The sequence below is a fragment of the Pteropus vampyrus genome, unplaced genomic scaffold, assembly GCF_000151845.1.
Source record: "Pteropus vampyrus isolate Shadow unplaced genomic scaffold, Pvam_2.0 Scaffold15, whole genome shotgun sequence".
NCBI lineage: Eukaryota > Metazoa > Chordata > Mammalia > Chiroptera > Pteropodidae > Pteropus > Pteropus vampyrus.
The window spans coordinates 13,742,053-13,759,822 of record NW_011888796.1 but is presented as its reverse complement, the minus strand read 5'-3'; the positions used below and the strand labels follow the sequence as shown (position 1 = coordinate 13,759,822).

The following is a 17,770-nucleotide window of genomic DNA, read 5'->3' as shown; positions in this document are numbered from 1 at the left end:
AGCAGGTGCCCCCGACTCCTCCAGATCCCCAAACTCCGTGGACCAGCCGCCGGCTTAGTCCCATCTCCTCGTTTCTTATCAGAGAATGTTAAGTTGCTTCTAAAGTGTGCACTCTGCTTTCGCTTCTAGGGCCGTGGTGCGCCTACGAGATTGCGTTCCGGTTCTCTCAATTTTAATTCATGGTTTGGGAGTGGGGTGGTTGATGTGACTAATTCCTATACAGTTATTTTAGAATGGTCTTCACAGACTTGTAAACTTATTTTCACCAAACTTTACAAAAGAGAAATTTAAACAGAACCTTTCTTCTTTTGTCTCATTTCTTATCCCTAAAAGTTAGTCCGTTTATAGTGTTGGAATTTGGGACTCTCTGTTTTAAATTTTATTTTATGGATTAGGTGTATTTTTATTTTAAATGCAAAGTAAATTCAAGTTAGGTTATTTAAAAATTTTCGTTCCCTTTATAATTTTTTTTTTCATCGCTTTTCTCTTTCTCTGCATCTTATTTTTCCTTTACGTGTGTGTTTTTGCAAAGTACTGAATGTCCTGGGCCGTGACTCTTAATGTCCTCTAAATTAGTGTATGAGCGTGATTATAAACTCATCGAAGACAATCATGTGGTTTCGTTATAATAAGATCCCTTCTGCATCGGTGGAAAATAAACTATCTGCCTTTGCTTTAGTTGCTAAATTGGTAGTGGTAGTGTTAGTATTGATACTAGAGGTATTAGTGATATTCGTAAAAAGAAACATTGAGTGTTAACTGTGTACGAAACTCTGCTAAGCATTATACCTACATTATTATATTTAATTCTCTTCAAATTCGGCGAGATAGGTATTTTCCCCACATTTTATACATGAGAGATACCTAAAGACTTAATTAACCTGTCCAGTTATTGCTGTATTGCTTTCCTTCAATTTCCAGAGCCTAACAGTAGGCATGCAGTACTCATTAGAACACCGCCCCCTTCCCCCTTTCTTTAACAAGGTTCCAGTGAGTGTTTTCCTGGATTGTTGGGTGGCGAATTCAGGAGGTGGGTGGAGGTGGACATCATTAAGGGAAAATCCAGACCAAATCAGTAACTCTTGAGTCATGAAATCCAAAAAGGCGTAGAACACTTATATAGAGTATAAAATGGGGAAAATGGTTATAGTATGCATATAATCTGTAACTTGGTGAAATGAATTTTCAGGCACCATTGAAGCTAGGAGAGGAAATAAGTGACAGCATTTGATTTTCATTGTCATGAGTAACTTGTTTTAGATTGTGCCCATAAAACACGTAGTTTCGTAAATAATGTGTTAAGCAGCAGTGATTATGAATTAATATACAAAAGTCAAATATTACTAAAGGAGATTTGAATTAGAGCATCTGTGAAATTACAGTATACGATAGTAATTTTTTTTGATAATTTTTTTCCTGTAGCATACTGATATTGAAGCCGTCTTTAAAAAGCACTTAAGAAATAAAAGGAACATGAAAAAGTGATATAGTTGGTAGTCTGAATTATATTTATTTATTACAAGTCACATTAAATTCATCTTGATCAGAAGTTTTGTTACAGAGATATTTTCATTGTAATAATTGTTATGAACTTTGGCTTTAATGTATGGTACTAATCTTCCACAATGCGTATTAACTTTTAGGAGTTTTATTTTCAATAAAATAAGTCAAGTTTTGTATACAATGGAGTACAAAACTGCACTATTATGTTCAACAGATAGAAGCTTTATTCCTGGTTCCATTAAAAAACCGAGGTAAATTATAAGATAATATACAATAAATTGGAAAAATTAAATCCTAGGGAAAAGTCAGGGCCTTTAAAAATGCTGAATACTAGAAGAGTAATTAAAATGCTAATATATTGACCATAGATTTGTAAACCTGAGGTCTTAGAAACAGACTGACCAAGGGCTGGCCAAAATAATTTTGTTTGGCCTGCCTTATATTTGTGTGAATGGCTTAAGTTTCGAGGTAACATTTTTATATAAAAATGCAGATATTTTAGCTTCTTTTATATGAGAATAGCCTGCCATACTGGGCCAGCAATCCCCTATGGCAGTTGTGCTAAGTAGTGGCTCCCTGCTTAAGATAGAGTGCAGGTTTCCTTATTACAGCTACAGCCTTGGGTGGTTCCTATTTTTCTCATAATAGTGTCTTGCATTTGTGACTGTTGCAGTGTAAAATTATTAGAACTGATGAACTCCAAATTTGACGTTGAGCTTTCTTGTGGCCACATTTTAATAGAGAAATCCAAAGGTTTTTTAAAAAGCTGTTTTGCATGTGAAAAGTCTTTGTGTTTTAAGAAGTTATTCTCTGAATTACTTTTATGTGATTAGCATCGTCAGTTATTCTTGATTTGCCAGTGTTAGGCCCACACTTAAAACTTTTTCATCTTCACAAAGTTAACTACTTTGCTATCTTGTTGTTAGTATAAAATTTCTCCACAGATTACACATTTTAGAATTTTTGGTTAGAGTGCTTAACTTTTTCTTTTTTTTAACTGTATTTCTTAGTTATGCTCCGTGGTGTCCTGCTTGTCAGAATCTTCAACCAGAGTGGGAAAGTTTTGCTGAATGGGGAGAGGATCTTGAGGTTAATGTCGCAAAAGTAGATGTTACAGAGCAGCCAGGTACTGTAAATTGTGATTAGTTTTGTTCCTTTGCAGATTGGGTTGATATGTTTATTCTGTTTTCTACATAACATGGTCTTAACTCTGCCTTTCATTGGGTTTTGAAAACAACTGTCTGTAGCTAGTTAAGATGATTCACCTATCTCCCTGATGCGGGGCTCAGTGTGCAGTGGCAGCAAAAAGCAGATTCCTTGATTGTGTATGCAGTAAGGGATCATGGAGACATCCTTCTCCCCCCATTCTTCCCCACATAACTGCCTCTGATCCCTTTTTGCTTTGTATCCCAGGCCCCAGACTAGCAGGTAAGGCCTTTGAGAAGTCCTAGAACACTGTCTGTGGTCCAGGTGTACTTTAGCCAAGCCATCATTTACATTCTTACTAAGCTTCGGAATAAAGGGCTTGTGGTTGAGGTTTTTTGTAGGCTCAAGGTCACATTCCCTGACAAGTGGTTTGAATATCTCCAGTTGGGTCCCAAATTTAATACCTGTGATTTGAGGACATGGACTCTTAATTGCAAAGCATGCATGCTCATGGGGTCAACTACACTTCTCACTGGGCCCCCTGGACAAGTGGCAGGCCCTGCCCTTAAGGATGCTCCTTTCTTAGTCCAGCCTCATCTTACCTGTTCTTGATCAAGATACCTGGGTTCTTGACTCTGCCCCTATTCCAAATGGTAATAATAACTAATATTGGGTATTTACCTATTAAAGATACTGCTCCAAGTGTTTTGCATTTATTATGTAATCCTTACACAACCTTGTGAGATAGGTAATATTCCCATTTTACAGATAAGGAAACAAGCATAGAGAGATTAATCCTCAGTTATATTAGTATTTAACACATGTTTAATAGTAATGTTAGCTGCTATGGTTATAACCTATCTTATGAGATTCATAATATTTTTCATTTTTAACACATTAAACTTAGCTTTTGTTTTCTGAATATCAAATATAATTTGATTTGATTTTAGATTTTTTTAAGATTACTGTTATATTGTGCTGTCCCATGAGTCATCACCAGTAGTCTTATCATAGTGGTATAATTGATGAAGTGTTTTATAAATACATTCCCTTTTTAAGTGAGATAATGTACAGAATTTTTTTTTTACATTGCTTTAAGTACATAATTGGGATTTTTTATTGTTTATGTTAACAAAGTTCACCTATTTTTTAGTATAATTTCATGTTTTTTCCTATTAATATTTAAATTCTGAATCAACTTTTAAGTAGTAAGCGATTGGCCCATATAAAATCTCCTGTGTGTTCTTTCTTATGTTTATTTTTAATATTTCTTTATCATTTGTAGGACTGAGTGGACGATTTATCATAACTGCTCTTCCTACTATTTATCAGTAAGTATTTGAAGATTCTTTAGTTATAGAGAAGAGTGCATCATAGTTGAGTTAGAATAGTAGGTCAACGGACTGGATCATGTTTAAAGAGCATTATAGTCAGTAAGTATATTAGAAAGCTTATTTAGTCATGCTATCCTAGATGCCTTTAGATAGATGAATGATGTATGAAACAGTCCTTGGTCTCAAAGATTTGTAAGTTTTAGAAGGTTATGTTCACTTGAAATGGTTTGATACTATTCAGCACGGTAAATGTTTTTGAGCCCACAGTTGTGGTAAGTCCTATAGGAAGTTTGGTAAGGGAAAAATCACTGGGTTGGAGTGGTTCCTGGAGAATATGGGGTTTATATGCAACCTTGGAGGTAGAATTTTCAAAAGTGCAGCATAAACATTCCATCCTGAGGGCTATCTCATAAAGAGTGATAAATAGGAACATGGTACGTTCAAAAATTAGCTAAGGAAGTGCTGTATAGTTCAACCTGAAATGGTTGAGCCATTAAGTCAGAATGAAAAGTTTATGTAGTCTTCAGTATTAAGTCTTTTAGTTTGACTCTATCTTCTAAACTGGGGATAGGCAATCTCGACTCTGTACCTGCCCTATACGTTAATGTTCATCTAGTTTAGTAGGTCGAATGCCAGGAGGTACTGCTGTCATTGAAAGTTATGAAAACATGTTGGCAATTTTTTGTGTCTATATTTCACTTTTCTTTGTCATCTTCTTTTTCACATTTGTATCTGTTTCCCTATATCATTATTCTCCCTTGCTCCCTTTGTATCTGTTTAAATGTCTAGTCTCTTGTCTCCATAAGTGCTTCTCTCCCTTTTCACTCAGTCCTTTTCTCCACAGGCCTCTTAAGTGGCTGTAATCAGACTTCCTCTTTTTACTTCTCAACATCCCCTGAGCTTAGCTGGAATTTCCTGCCCATTTCTTTTAGTCATGTTATCATGCCCATTCCCCTAACTTCTGCCTGTTGAAATCCTATGTGTCCTTCAAAAACAGCTCAAATGCTATATTTTCCACAAAACATTGTTTTTCTGAGTTGGGTAGGGGGTCTTCTTTATGGTCTTTGGCTCTGGATGGATAAAGGATCCTTTAACTCTACTGTAAGTAGTAAGGAACTATTGGAAGTTTTTTCACTTAAGTGATAAAAATAGAAGTATTAAGTAGGATTAGACTGGCAGCATTATTTAAGGTAGTGTAGAAATGGTGAAGATGTGGGAGCAGGTAGAGCCTTTATGACCCTATGACAGAACTCCATATGTTGGGAATGCAAAGGGTGAGGTGATAGCAGGCAGTATGCACAGCAGACTATAAAATAGAATCACTGAAATGGGAGGAAGGGAAACACTCGACCTGACGCCTCCAGTGCTTTAAGGTATGATGGCTGAGATGATGTGGTTATGACTGAAAATACCAGCAAATTGCCTTGAATTTTTAACCTATAGTTTAACTATAGCTAATAATAAATGCCAGACACTATTGTAACAACTTTTCATGTAATATATATATTACACACAAGACATAAAAGTGATTTTCTTAGATATATCTACTTCTTGTTCCCCCTTCCCCCAGTTTTACTGAGATATAATTGACATACAACTACTTGTTATTTTTCATAGTTTTATTATTTGGAAAAGCACCAATGGTCTTAAGGATTATGATTATTTAAAAATATAACCTCATTGTTTAATTTAGGGCTAAGAGGTTGTGAGTAGATAATTAGTGTAATAGCTACTTGTGTATTGTTGATGGTTTTGAATATTAAGATTGATTGTAAAATGAGGTTAAAGAAATAGCAAAACAAATACAAAATTTGTTTATTTGGTGCTAGTTAATATTTCGTTCTGATCCTCTTCAGTTGTAAAGATGGTGAATTTAGGCGCTATCAGGGCCCAAGAACTAAGAAGGACTTCATAAACTTTATAAGTGAAAAAGAGTGGAAGAATATTGAACCTGTTTCATCATGGTTTGGTCCAGGTTCTATTCTGTAAGTATGAGGCACTTTTCTTTTATTTCAGAAATAATTGGAACAAATTTTGTGTAAATAAAGCGTTCATGCTCAGTTTTAATTCTTGGACTCTTAAGGTATATTCAGACTTACTGTGTGATAATTTTGGTTTAACTCTCTTTTAAGTTAAACAGATAATTTGATCTTTGTTAAACTAGAAGGAGACATTCTCTAGAATTAAGTTGGAAGTGTTTTTACGAATGTTTTAGCTTTGTAGATATGGTCATTTGAAGCATCAAAAACTAAATAATCCCCCAAAGAATGTGAGCAATGCAATGGGTAAAGCTATCATTTGAGCTTAATATTTAAGTGAGAAGTCTCAAACATGTACCTACTCATGCTGCCTTTAGATTTTAGTTCTTGATGTAATGTGATTGAATTATTCCACCTATCTGATAACTTTTTGTTTGAATAGTACAAATGAATAATAACCCTATAATGGCATGACTAACCACTGAACTTTACATATAACTAGAGGGTAGCAGCTTGCTATAGAGCAGTAAGGACTGGAGATAGCACACATTTGGTGCTAGCTTTTTGGGTGCAAGGCCCCCCAGGTCACTTGAGAGACCTCCAAAATACTGAGTTTTGCTGAGGTCACCACGGACTTACTCTGATGTAGCTAAGCTGTCTTCCTGTTCTCTCAGCACACTTGCCCTTGGAGGAGGGGGAGTTGGGACAGCAACGGTATAAGAGATAAAAATGCTCTGAATTTCGGGAGTGGGAGAAAGATTAGCCCTAATCATTATTTTGAAATAGAAGTTTATGTTTTCTGCCATTCCCTTAGACCTCTCTTCCTGTGAAAATCTCTTGATTTGATTTGTCCTTTTGCTGCTAGAATTCCCCCACTGAACCACCAGGCCTGACTCAGTAAAGGCACCTAGTATTGATGAGAGTCTGAGTAGTTCAGATGACAGTGAGGCTACAGAGTGCTTTATGTTTTAATTCTGTAGGTCTGTTCCCATTTTGCATTTTAAACAGAAGCAACGTAATTAAAGTACCTTCGTATGTTGAACTGAAAATGTAACTGACATTTTGTTTTTTGAAATGTCATCTCATAAATGAATGTTACCCTTTCAGTGGATGAAGAGGGTTGCTTGTTACTCTCCGTTGAATCCTCAGGGCAGCATTCCATACCTTTTTTATTGGTGGACTGAATAAGGGGCACTCTCAGTATCTCCTCAGCAGGTTCACCCAGCCAGTGATTGGCAATTGGATTAGGTCATCTTACATATAGGAGGTTTGGCTTACGTGGGAATTGTTTTATGTGTTGGTGGCAACACTTCTCGCTAGAGGAACAACAGTTGGGCAACAACAAACCCTTGTTATGCCTTTTTCTAACTGCCCATCTAAACTAGATGGGTTTAATTACGTGAAAAAAATTATTACTTTTACTTATATGATGATTTGGCATTTATTTCCTGTGTAACTTTGTATATTATTAAACTATATCAAATTAATGCTATTATAAGTTTAATTTTAATTTGAACAGGTGGGAGGTAATTCTTAGTTGAGAAGGATCAGCTCAGTAAGTGCTGCCAGTTCTTCCTTCAGGCTCCCTTTTCTGCTGATGTAGAGCCATTTGCTTTATAGTATGCCTAACTTTAACCAGCTGGTTCCACAGAGCTTATAACCTATTACTCAGAGTATATTGGAGAAATCATCAGATGAAAAGTGAAAGGTTAATGTTAAAGCAAGAGGAAAAAAGAAAAAAAAATGTGTTTTATTTATGAGGATATCACATAGTGGCAGGAATTCAGAAACTTTAATTTTTCATTAACAAGTCTTCCATTTACAGGCATAAAATTAGTGTTATATCACTAATCTTGATTAAAACCAGCAATAAAATCATGTCTATTGGGGAAGTTACAGAGTTAAAAATAGAAGATAAGGCTATACGCTTATATATTCTACTTCAGAACTGTGTATCTTACTCCGTTTTTCATTCATATCTCTTATTTTAGGATGAGCAGTATGTCAGCACTCTTTCAGCTATCTATGTGGATCAGGGTATGGGCTAAAATTTTATTTCTGTTTTAAACATTTCGACACTGTTACTTTTTTAAATGACCAGATTTTTAGTTTATTGTTATTATGTTTTTTGATTTTAGACTTGCCATAACTATTTTATTGAAGACCTTGGATTACCGGTATGGGGATCATATACAGTTTTTGCTTTAGCAACTCTGCTTTCAGGACTATTATTAGGACTCGTAAGTACTTTAGTTTCAAAGTTCTAGGTAGAAAATTGATCATTTTATATAATTGCACTAGCTTTATCATTCACGTTTCTTGTGTTTATTTTTTCAGTGTATGATATTTGTGGCAGATTGTCTTTGCCCTTCAAAAAGGCGCAGACCACAGCCCTACCCTTCCAGTGAGTATATTTTTATTTTTTATTTTATTTTATTATATTTTTCTTTCCTTCCTTCCTTCCTTCCTTTCCTTCTTTCCTTCCTTCCTTCCTCCCTCCCTCCCTCCCTCCTTCCTTCCTTCCTTCCTTCCTTCCCTCTTTCCTTAAATTTCTGTTGACATTCACTATTATATTATTTTCAGTTGTGCAACAGACATTTATGTAACTTATGAAGTGATCACTCCAATAAGTCTAGAACCCATCTGACAGCATACATAGTTATTACAGTGTTATCGACTATATTCCCTATGCTATACTCTGTATTTCTGTGACTTTTTATAACTGCTAATTTATACTTCTTAATCCCCCCTTTTAGCTTAGGTTTCTAAATATGGAGTGGTGGTTTATATCAGAAGAGGGAGGAGGATGTATATTTTATGTAAGAATGACAGCCCAGTGGATGTTGGAACATAGTTATTTTTTTGACTTATAATGTGGAGATTTTAACATTGCATATAACTTGTGGATATTTAATAACATTGATCTGACATCAGTTTATTTGAAAATTCCATGATATTTGGATCCATTTGAATATACTTGAGTCAAAAAAAGTTGAATATGTTCCACTCTTGAAGTCATTCATTAGTATAGTGATCACGTTTGAAGATTTTTTTTCCTATGCTATTCAAGTTTAAGTTTTTCTGGTAGGATTTTGGCAAAAGCAATTCCTGTAGTTGGTTTAGGATTGACATTGATACTGTACTATAAGTTTATATAATTAGAAATACTATTGTCTACCTTAGTATAATTACCTACCAATCATTTATTTTCAGTCTTCAAAATTATATTGCTATAGAAACCCTCCTATTTGCTGTTTGTGAAGAACTTTCACTTTTTGTCACCCATTTGCTTTTCAGTCACTCTAAAGTAGACTGCGTAAAATTCATAGTCTTCCTATTTTTGTGGTTGAGGAAACTAAGGCTCAGAGAGAGGAACTATTTTCCGAGGTCACACAGAAATGACAGAGCTGAGAGTAGAACCTAAATCAGACTCTTGGCTTGATATTTCCTTTATGCTGCCTTTTAAGACTTGGGATTTATTGAGGTCAGAACTCCTGAAATGAAATCAGTGGAGATTGCATTTACAGTATGCCTTATTCATCAATAACTGATAGATTTTCATTTCTTAGGTAGTTATATCGATACTAAAAATGACATGTATAGGGAGGGACTCATTTTATCCACCAAGGGCCACTGACCTATAGGAAAAAAATGTAAGCACAGATTACTTAAAAGAGAATTTAAAATTTGGGGAATGTACATTTTATATTTATTTCACTTCAAAAACCTTAGCTGTAACAAATTTGTCTTTTAAGTAATCTGTGACACAACTGATAGATATAATTCCATACTTTAATGAGGTGTTACTCCTTCTAATAGCAGGCCACATGATTTGAGTTGTTTTCCAGTATGTGTGTATTTGGCTTAGATTTCGTGTTGCTAGAGAAACACCCAACTCAGTAGCTTTTAGCAAAATATAGGATTTTATTAGTTCATGTAGCAAGGAAATCTGAGGACAGAGTTGATTGGATCCTAGGGCTCAAAGGTTAAGATGTTATGTCCTTGCCTTTGCTTGCTCCATTTTTGGCTTTTTGCAGTCCTTAGCATAAAATGATGGTAGCTCATGATCCCAGAGTAAGAAGGAAATATACCTTCTGCCTAACCCCATCCATCTTTTGGGAAAGTTTTAGTGCCCTCCACTTGCGTAAAGGGCTTACTTTTTGGAAGTTATTGTATACCAGGGTTTCTCAACCTTGATGCAATTGACCTTTTAGGGTGGATAATTCTTAATTGTGAAGAACTGTCTTTAGTTCATTGCTGGATGTTCAGCAGCATCCCACTGGTCGCCAGTAGCACTGCCACTCAGTTGCGATAGTCAAAAATATTTCCAGACATTGCCAAGTGTTCCTTGGCAGGCAGAATCACCCCTTGTGGAGAACCACCACCATAAACTGTGGCGCTCACTACAACCACATGGGATGTGGGATAGGAAACGGGCTACTAACCCAACAGAAGGAAGGATGCCAGATAGACCAAACAAGACTCTTCACTACGTGGTGATTTCTTCCCATAGTTTTTTACCTCACACCCCATATTTTCCCCCCTCCATTCTGGATTGCCTAGGATTAGGGGTATTCTGGGATCACTGACCAGAGTAAAGCTCACTAGCCCAAATTCTGTGCGCTGTATCTCAGTTTAACATGGTGCATTCGAAGTTTAAGCTAACTATCAACAGGCCCTATAAAAAACAAAAGAGTATATGTTTGTGTGTACATATTTAAAAATTTATTGCTCTATATACTTAAGATTTATACATTTTATTATTTGTAATCATACCTTATGTCTGTGGGGAAGAGGGAACACTTTTATGAAAGCACTTAAAAAAACAGTGGATAGGAATATAATTTTCTAATATAAAAGTTTGATTCCTGTTCATCTATGAACTAAAACTAGGGTAGTATGGAAGTTTGTTTCATTATGCTTATTAACTGAAAGATTTAAGAGTAAATTAATATGTTATATTTAATGCAACATTTTCTTGCAACATCCATATTCATAGCATTTTAATTCAATAATTTCACTTCAGTTTATAAATAGATAGGTACTTAGAATGAATTCGGTAAGTAAAATGGATCTTGGAAACTGTTATTTTTACAGTATTACTTATTCTTGATAACTTTTTCCTTTTGGAAATCAAAACATATGATTAATAAATAAATGCCAAAGCAATCTATGGGCATATGAATTGTGTCTTGATTTTATACTAATAGAAATATAATACATCACAAAAATATATTTTTGGTCTTTATCTTTAAGAAAAATTATTTCCAGAATCTTCTCAACCTTTGAAAAAAGTGGAGGAGGAACAAGAGGCTGATGAAGAAGATGTTTCAGAAGAGGAAGCTGAAAATAAAGAAGGAACAAACAAAGACTTTTCACAGAATGCTATAAGACAACGTTCTGTGGGTCCTTCATTGGCCACAGATAAATTCTAATTTTATAAAAATCTTAATATGATTTTGACAAAAAAAGAAGATCGATCATTTATTTTGGTTTGAAGTGAATTGTCACTTGTACATTGCAAGATTCAGTCTAGGTTGTCATTAGAGTGAATGGTCTACCTTTGAATAATAAAAGTAGTGCTCTGTAAATAAGTTTGAAATAGGATTAATAACAGTATGGTGGTTTAAACAATTCTTTAATTTTTGAACAATCTGGTGCGGAGCAATAAGATTAGTTTATGTTTGTTTAATAATAACGTTTTTCAAGTCTGAGTTGAAAAACTACATTTCCCAAGTATTGCATTATTGAGGTATTTAAGGCAATTACTTTATAGAGAAAACAGATTTCTCATTTGATAAAATTTTTCTCAGTTTCACTGTGTGAAAAAAAGAACATATTTCCCATAAATGGGAACTTTGCCCATTGTCTCAAGAAATGTGTATTTCAATAACAACTATGGTTCTTTTAGGGATATAGTCCAAAATTTCCTCGTATTTTTTAGATTATGCAACTAATAAAAACTACCTTATTTTAATTACAGTTTTCTACACACGATAATATAGGATATGCTACTGATGTAGGAAGTTTTTGTAAATCCATGGTGTTGTCTTGATTCCTGTAAAGGTTGGTTACCTTTTTTTGTTCCTTTGTTCAGTGTATGATTTGTATTTTTCTTACTTACCATGGGTTACATTTTTCATTTTTCAAGTTGAATAATATCCTGGAAATATTTTTCATGTTTTAATAAATAGTACTTTTTTTGTTGTTTTTTAACTGAAGTTTACTGAGGGATCCTTAAAATTGATGAGCTGTCTACTGATTTAAAATTTTGGCCACTCTTTAGATTTTATATTGTTCTTGTTGAACATATACTTGGACTTTTTGTTTCTTTGTTTTTGGATGTGAAGGCGAGTATTCCTGATTTTTGTTTTATTTGGAAAAGCCTAGGTATTTTACATTTTGAAAATTCACAGAAGCTTAATCTGATATAAAGTTAGTGTTCTACTCAGGAAAAAGCATCTTTTATAGTGTATGTTTTCAGTGTACCTTTGCCTTCACATACAGAAAGTTCTTAATTGATTTTACAAAGTCGGTGTATACTCGGTGTATTAAAAGCATAACATTTTTATGTTTTTGAGAAGACAGACTTTCTATTCTCTACTTTTATTGTGTATTTCACAGGTGGGAATCAGCAGGATGGGACAGTTAATATATTTTTACTCTTCGAAGAACTAGAACACATTTTTTACCTTACAGCAAAGAGGGTGGGTGTGGGGTGGCAATAGAGAACTGTATGAGCTACAAGAAGGGGAAAATAACCACAAACCACCTGTCCATTATGTAATAGACAATTTCTGTAATGTCCCCTTTCATCTAGATTCTCTTGCTGTGTGTGAATTCATTAGACCTACAGTTTCAAAATGTACAACAGTTTTCTTTAAATGCCTCTCCTTTAGTCTATTAAATATTCTACCATTAAAGAGTTTGGATGTGTAGTGATTTGGGGATTCTTTAGAAAAATATTTTAAGTACAAAATAAACATCTAAGCACTTCACTAAAGATGAAGACAAGTGTGATTTCTAGTTGCATATTTAGAAATGCTTATCTTGTATTTAACATTGTTTGAAAAGTATATATACTTTATACATGTAATCAAAAGGCTAGGGTCACACACCTTTTTCTGTTATTTGAGATGATAGCGGAAAATTAGGGCTCATTAATCAAGCATTCTATTTTCTAGTGTTCTAGTATACATGACATAAATTTCAAGTTTTTAAGTAATCAGAAAATACATATACAGAAAATTAAAAGTAGGTCGAACAGGTAGAGAATTGATATTTCAGAAAACAGATAATCTTGTAGTTCTTCAGGATTGTCACTATAGACATCTGAATAACCAATCTTCAGTCGAACAGGTAGAGACTTGATATTTCAGAAAACAGATAATCTTGTAGTTCTTCAGGATTGTCACTGTAGACATCTGAATAACCAATCTTCTATCACGTCAGAGACTCATAGAAACTATGGGATCATTTTACCTTTAACAGACCTTTTATTTCTGTTATTGGCTTGAGAGGGCTCAACATGGCAGATTAACTACAGATCACTTAGGAATCACCCAGTCACTCAATAATCATTCAGCTCTACTGTGGAAGTTTTGTAAAATCTGATCACTCCAATGGAGAATGCAGTGTTTTAGCATATACTGTGTAAATACTTAGAAAGCCTATCAAAAGTTTTAATGATGATTCCTGCGTATATAATAATAGCTACTGTTCATTGAGTACCAATTAGAGTTATTTTGAGTTTTACCGTAATAATTCGTTTAGTTCTAACTACCATGTACGATAGGTAAGCATTATGCATATTTCAGGTGAACAGGCTCAGGGAGCTATGGCAGAAATAGGTACAATAAGAATCTAGTTCTGATTTCAAATCTTGTGATTTTTTTCAGTATTAATACTGAAAATTCTGCCATCTATATGTTAAATTACAATGTAAATTTTAATTCTTAAAATTTCACTCTTAGCAAAATATTGCAACAAACATTTCAGAAATATCAGTATTTAGTATTTGTAGTCTTGTGATCTTGGGTACTACATAAAGAATCAGGATTATTACAGTAAGTGATGCTTTTGAAAACAATTTTCTCTCAAGTCAGTTGTTTTATTCAGCCCAGTGCATAAAAGGCAGAGTTCTAGATGTAGTTATGATGAAATTACCATTTTTGAGTGAACAATTTAACTCCGATTTATAGTTTAGGGTAGAATTTCAGTAAATTATTTAATTTTTTTCCAGCTTTATGGAGGTATGATTGACAAATTAGAAGAAAATTGATTTGAGATGGAATTTGAATGAGTGGTCCTGCTGACTACTGAATAATTGTATAATTTTAAAAGTAAAAATTGAAATTGAATGTTTTATTTCCAGATTTAGATATGTTGGTATTGAATATCTAGTAATTGTTGCTTTTATTTTTAAACCGTTAAAACTAGAAAGACAGTAAATTTAAATGGAAAGTTTGATAGTTTATAAATAGTAGGGTCAAATTATATACTTGAACAAATCTAAAATAATTCTTCCCTTTTAATTTTAATTTGGCTCATTTAATTACAAATGATGATAACAGTATTTTAGCCTGGCTCTTATTCTGTTAAATTTCCTGAACCTCTCAGATGAGTTCTGTAGCCATGACTGCCCAGCTCTCCTGCTTTTCTCTGAATGATAGCATGTAAGATGTCTCCCTACCTCTAGGCCTCTTGTGAAGTAAAGAGTAGAGGAGGAAAGAAAGCAATCCAGAATTCTTTATGAGTGGTTAGGGGTTCAGTTCTCAAATCAAGGCCCATCTTTTTTTTTTAAATTAAGTTATCCAATCTCTTTTTCTAAGAAACTGATGAGTCAAAATGGTAGTTGGATGGTGTCATACTATCCTGAGAGCAGGTATCCATTAACCAAGGTAACGACTCCCTGTCTGGGTTGCAGGTAATAGCTAATAGACTTTGTGTTACAGATCTAATAGTGTTACAGTCCAATTTTGTGTTATAAATCTTGTCATTAGTGGCCAGTCATCTGTTTTTGGACAAAGTGCCCCTATGACGTCAAGTAGACTTTTTTTTTTTAATGATTTGGGACCACTTATGAAGAGTAGTCTTGTTTCAGGTGGTGAAATTTTAAGTATAAAAACAATTAGGCAGATCTATAGTGAAAAAAAAGTGTGTTTTACCTGTAAAATTGGATAAAGTAAGATAGCTTGCAGATGTACACCATCTATTCTCTAGTTCTCTTCCAAGCTCTTTCTCTGTGAAAGTTCAGGTGCCCAGGCTTGCTCCCACAAAAGGTCCCAGGTATCAATGTCGCTGGAAACAGTAGTCTTTTTATAGATATGACATAATAGAGGGTTTTCGATTTCTAGCTATCCTTGTGTTGTTTGCCATCTAAAAAGTCACCTAATAAAATGATTGAGTCCATTTACCCAGAAAATCACCTGATTTCATTACAAGGAAATAGGTCCAAAGAGACTGGATAGTTTCTTCCAAAGGAAAATGTGTATAATCCCAAGAGTTCGTTTGGTTGTGTGCTTTAACCAGTTTGTGAGTAAATGATCTCTTCCAGAAGACCAAGTCTTTGGGTTTTAGGTCGTGCGTAGTTTAGGGAGATTTTGAGGAAAGGGGCTCTCGTGATACACCCAGTTTTATCAACAGGTTCATACCCGTTGATAAAACTGGGTGTATCACGAGAGCCCCTTGCACTATTTGGTCATGTCTTCTTGCTAGTAGCATGTGGAGCCTAGAATCAGATGTAACATTCCTAGATGCCTGGACAGGCCTGTTACGTACTCACATGGCCAGAGTTGTTGAACCTCACAAGAGTCATTAAAGCCAATGAGAATATCTTAGGCCACAGAGCTTTGAGAATCTCTGAAAGCTCTGCTAAACTGAGTTTCAGAATTCCATTTGTTCTTTCTACTTTTCCTGGAAATTGAGGGCAGTATGGATAGCAGACTTTCTAAGAAAGTGGTATGGTTTTACAAACATCTTCAAAAAGAGTCCCAGGAAAACTGGTGCCCCCGTCACTGGAGAGAGATGAATTCCCCAGGTTGGGGTGCCTCTAGTATTTGCATTTATTTCTGCCAGTCACTTGGGAGTGTTTTAAACTAAATTCTCACGGAGTTTTTCACACTCAAGGACAGTACAGATTTTGTCTTCGTGTGCAGCACCAGCTTGTGAAAGGAACTCCCAGAGGAAACTTCCCTTTTTCCAAAGCTAATGGAAAGCAGGCACATTTCTTTCAGGGTTCGTCTGTCTCTGAGGGAGTTATTGGCAGGTCTGTTTTCATCTGACTTATCACCCTAGGTCCTAGGTTTTTTCTCCAGTGCCCCTGTTTGTGTAAAGACTGAAAAGCAACAATGCTATCTCCCAGAGGTCAGCACAAGCTCTCGTGGTAGCTGTTAGCTCTTGGATTTAGCTGTCCCACCGGATTAAAGTTTTTGGTTCATTTTTGGCCTATGGAGAGAGAGTTTCTTCTTAAATGCCCAGCCATGAATTTAAAATGACTTAAAAAACATTTTATCTAGAGCTTTTAGGCATCTTTCCAGGAGTGTTTCTCAAGTTATTCACTCCTGAGACAGAGGTACTCTCCTGTTCTTTTTGGCATTGTGGGTTTACACTTAAAAATCTCTACCATTACTTTAGTAGTGTTTTGAGAAAATCATTTAACTGTTACATTGGGACTTTATACTGAGGCATAGGGGCGATGATGTCACAAAGTCAGAATATAGTTTAAATTTGTAGCTGTGTCCTAAAATTAAGCGTGATGCTTTTGTTCCTCCCTTTTGTCAAATATTTCTTATTAAGTAGTTGGGTTTGGCAGGTGATTGTATCTAAGGGTATGTTCCTCAGTTCACTAAGTTAAGCTATTATAACTGATAGCTTCATTTGATAAATTCCACTCATTTTAGTGACACTTTAAAATGATATAAAGTAGATATCACAGTTATAAATGTTGAGACTTTTATTTCTGGTCGTGCTTTTCATAATGTTAATTCTTTATTCAATTTATAAAGGCCAGACGGTGACCTTTTCATGGGACAGAAGAGAAATTACAGAGAAAATACTTGAGAGTTATTGTCTTAAGATCTTATTTAGGTAAAAAAAAGCTTATGTTTCTTAGCAGAGGGCAAAATAGTTAATTACCTAGGTAGAGATAAATTTTCTTTTACCTTGAAAAAGGCACATTCGTAATTAGTTTTATGCTTGGGGTAGAATTGACTCAGCAACAAATTCTTAATCAGTATGGTATAATGCAAACCTCATTTATTTGGATATAAATTAATTGATCAGAGGGTTCTGAACTTGTAAGTTCTGGGCTTCATAAAGTATGAACATTTTGCATATATATGTATATTAACACATTTTCCTGGGGCATACCTTCCTCAACCGTCATATCCCCTTTAGCCACATACATTTGTGCAATGCACAAACTGTATAACTGTATGGGATGGCTAAATTTCCTTAAAGTTTGCATCTCATTGAGAAACTGAAAAAGGTAAATGAAAGCAACATTATTTGACATATTGAGGAAAATTTGTTTTAATGGGATTGGGATTTAGAAACTTAAAAGTCATCCTCATCAGGTATGCTGAATGTGGAGGTGATAAGAGTTGTCTCTCAGTCATACATTTTTTATTATTTTCATTTACACTAAAATCCTTTGCATATGTATTCAGCACATCTGGTAGGGATCATTCATTCCAGGAATAGCTCTTTTGCAAATCTTCCAAAACCTTACCAGATTTCTCAAAGGCCAGGTTTTAAGACACACTATTCTTCGTAGTTACCTCTTTTTCCAGCAGACTTTTCAGACCG

At 34.7% G+C, this 17,770-nt stretch overlaps 1 protein-coding gene and 1 pseudogene across 1 annotated transcript in view; both read left to right on the top strand.

The window, feature by feature from the left end:
• The window catches only part of TMX1 (thioredoxin related transmembrane protein 1), a 14,713-nt gene extending 1,809 nt beyond the window's left edge, over positions 1-12,904 (top strand). Inside the window, exons 2-8 of the mRNA XM_011385553.2 lie at positions 2,514-2,629; positions 3,935-3,980; positions 5,840-5,968; positions 7,954-7,999; positions 8,101-8,202; positions 8,300-8,366; positions 11,219-12,904. Of these exons, the coding sequence (XP_011383855.1) occupies positions 2,514-2,629; positions 3,935-3,980; positions 5,840-5,968; positions 7,954-7,999; positions 8,101-8,202; positions 8,300-8,366; positions 11,219-11,397 (685 nt within the window). The 3' untranslated portion in view covers positions 11,398-12,904. The remainder of the gene's footprint in view (positions 1-2,513; positions 2,630-3,934; positions 3,981-5,839; positions 5,969-7,953; positions 8,000-8,100; positions 8,203-8,299; positions 8,367-11,218) is intronic.
• LOC111735932 lies at positions 2,745-2,857 on the top strand (annotated as a pseudogene).
• Positions 12,905-17,770: the final 4,866 nt, after the last annotated feature.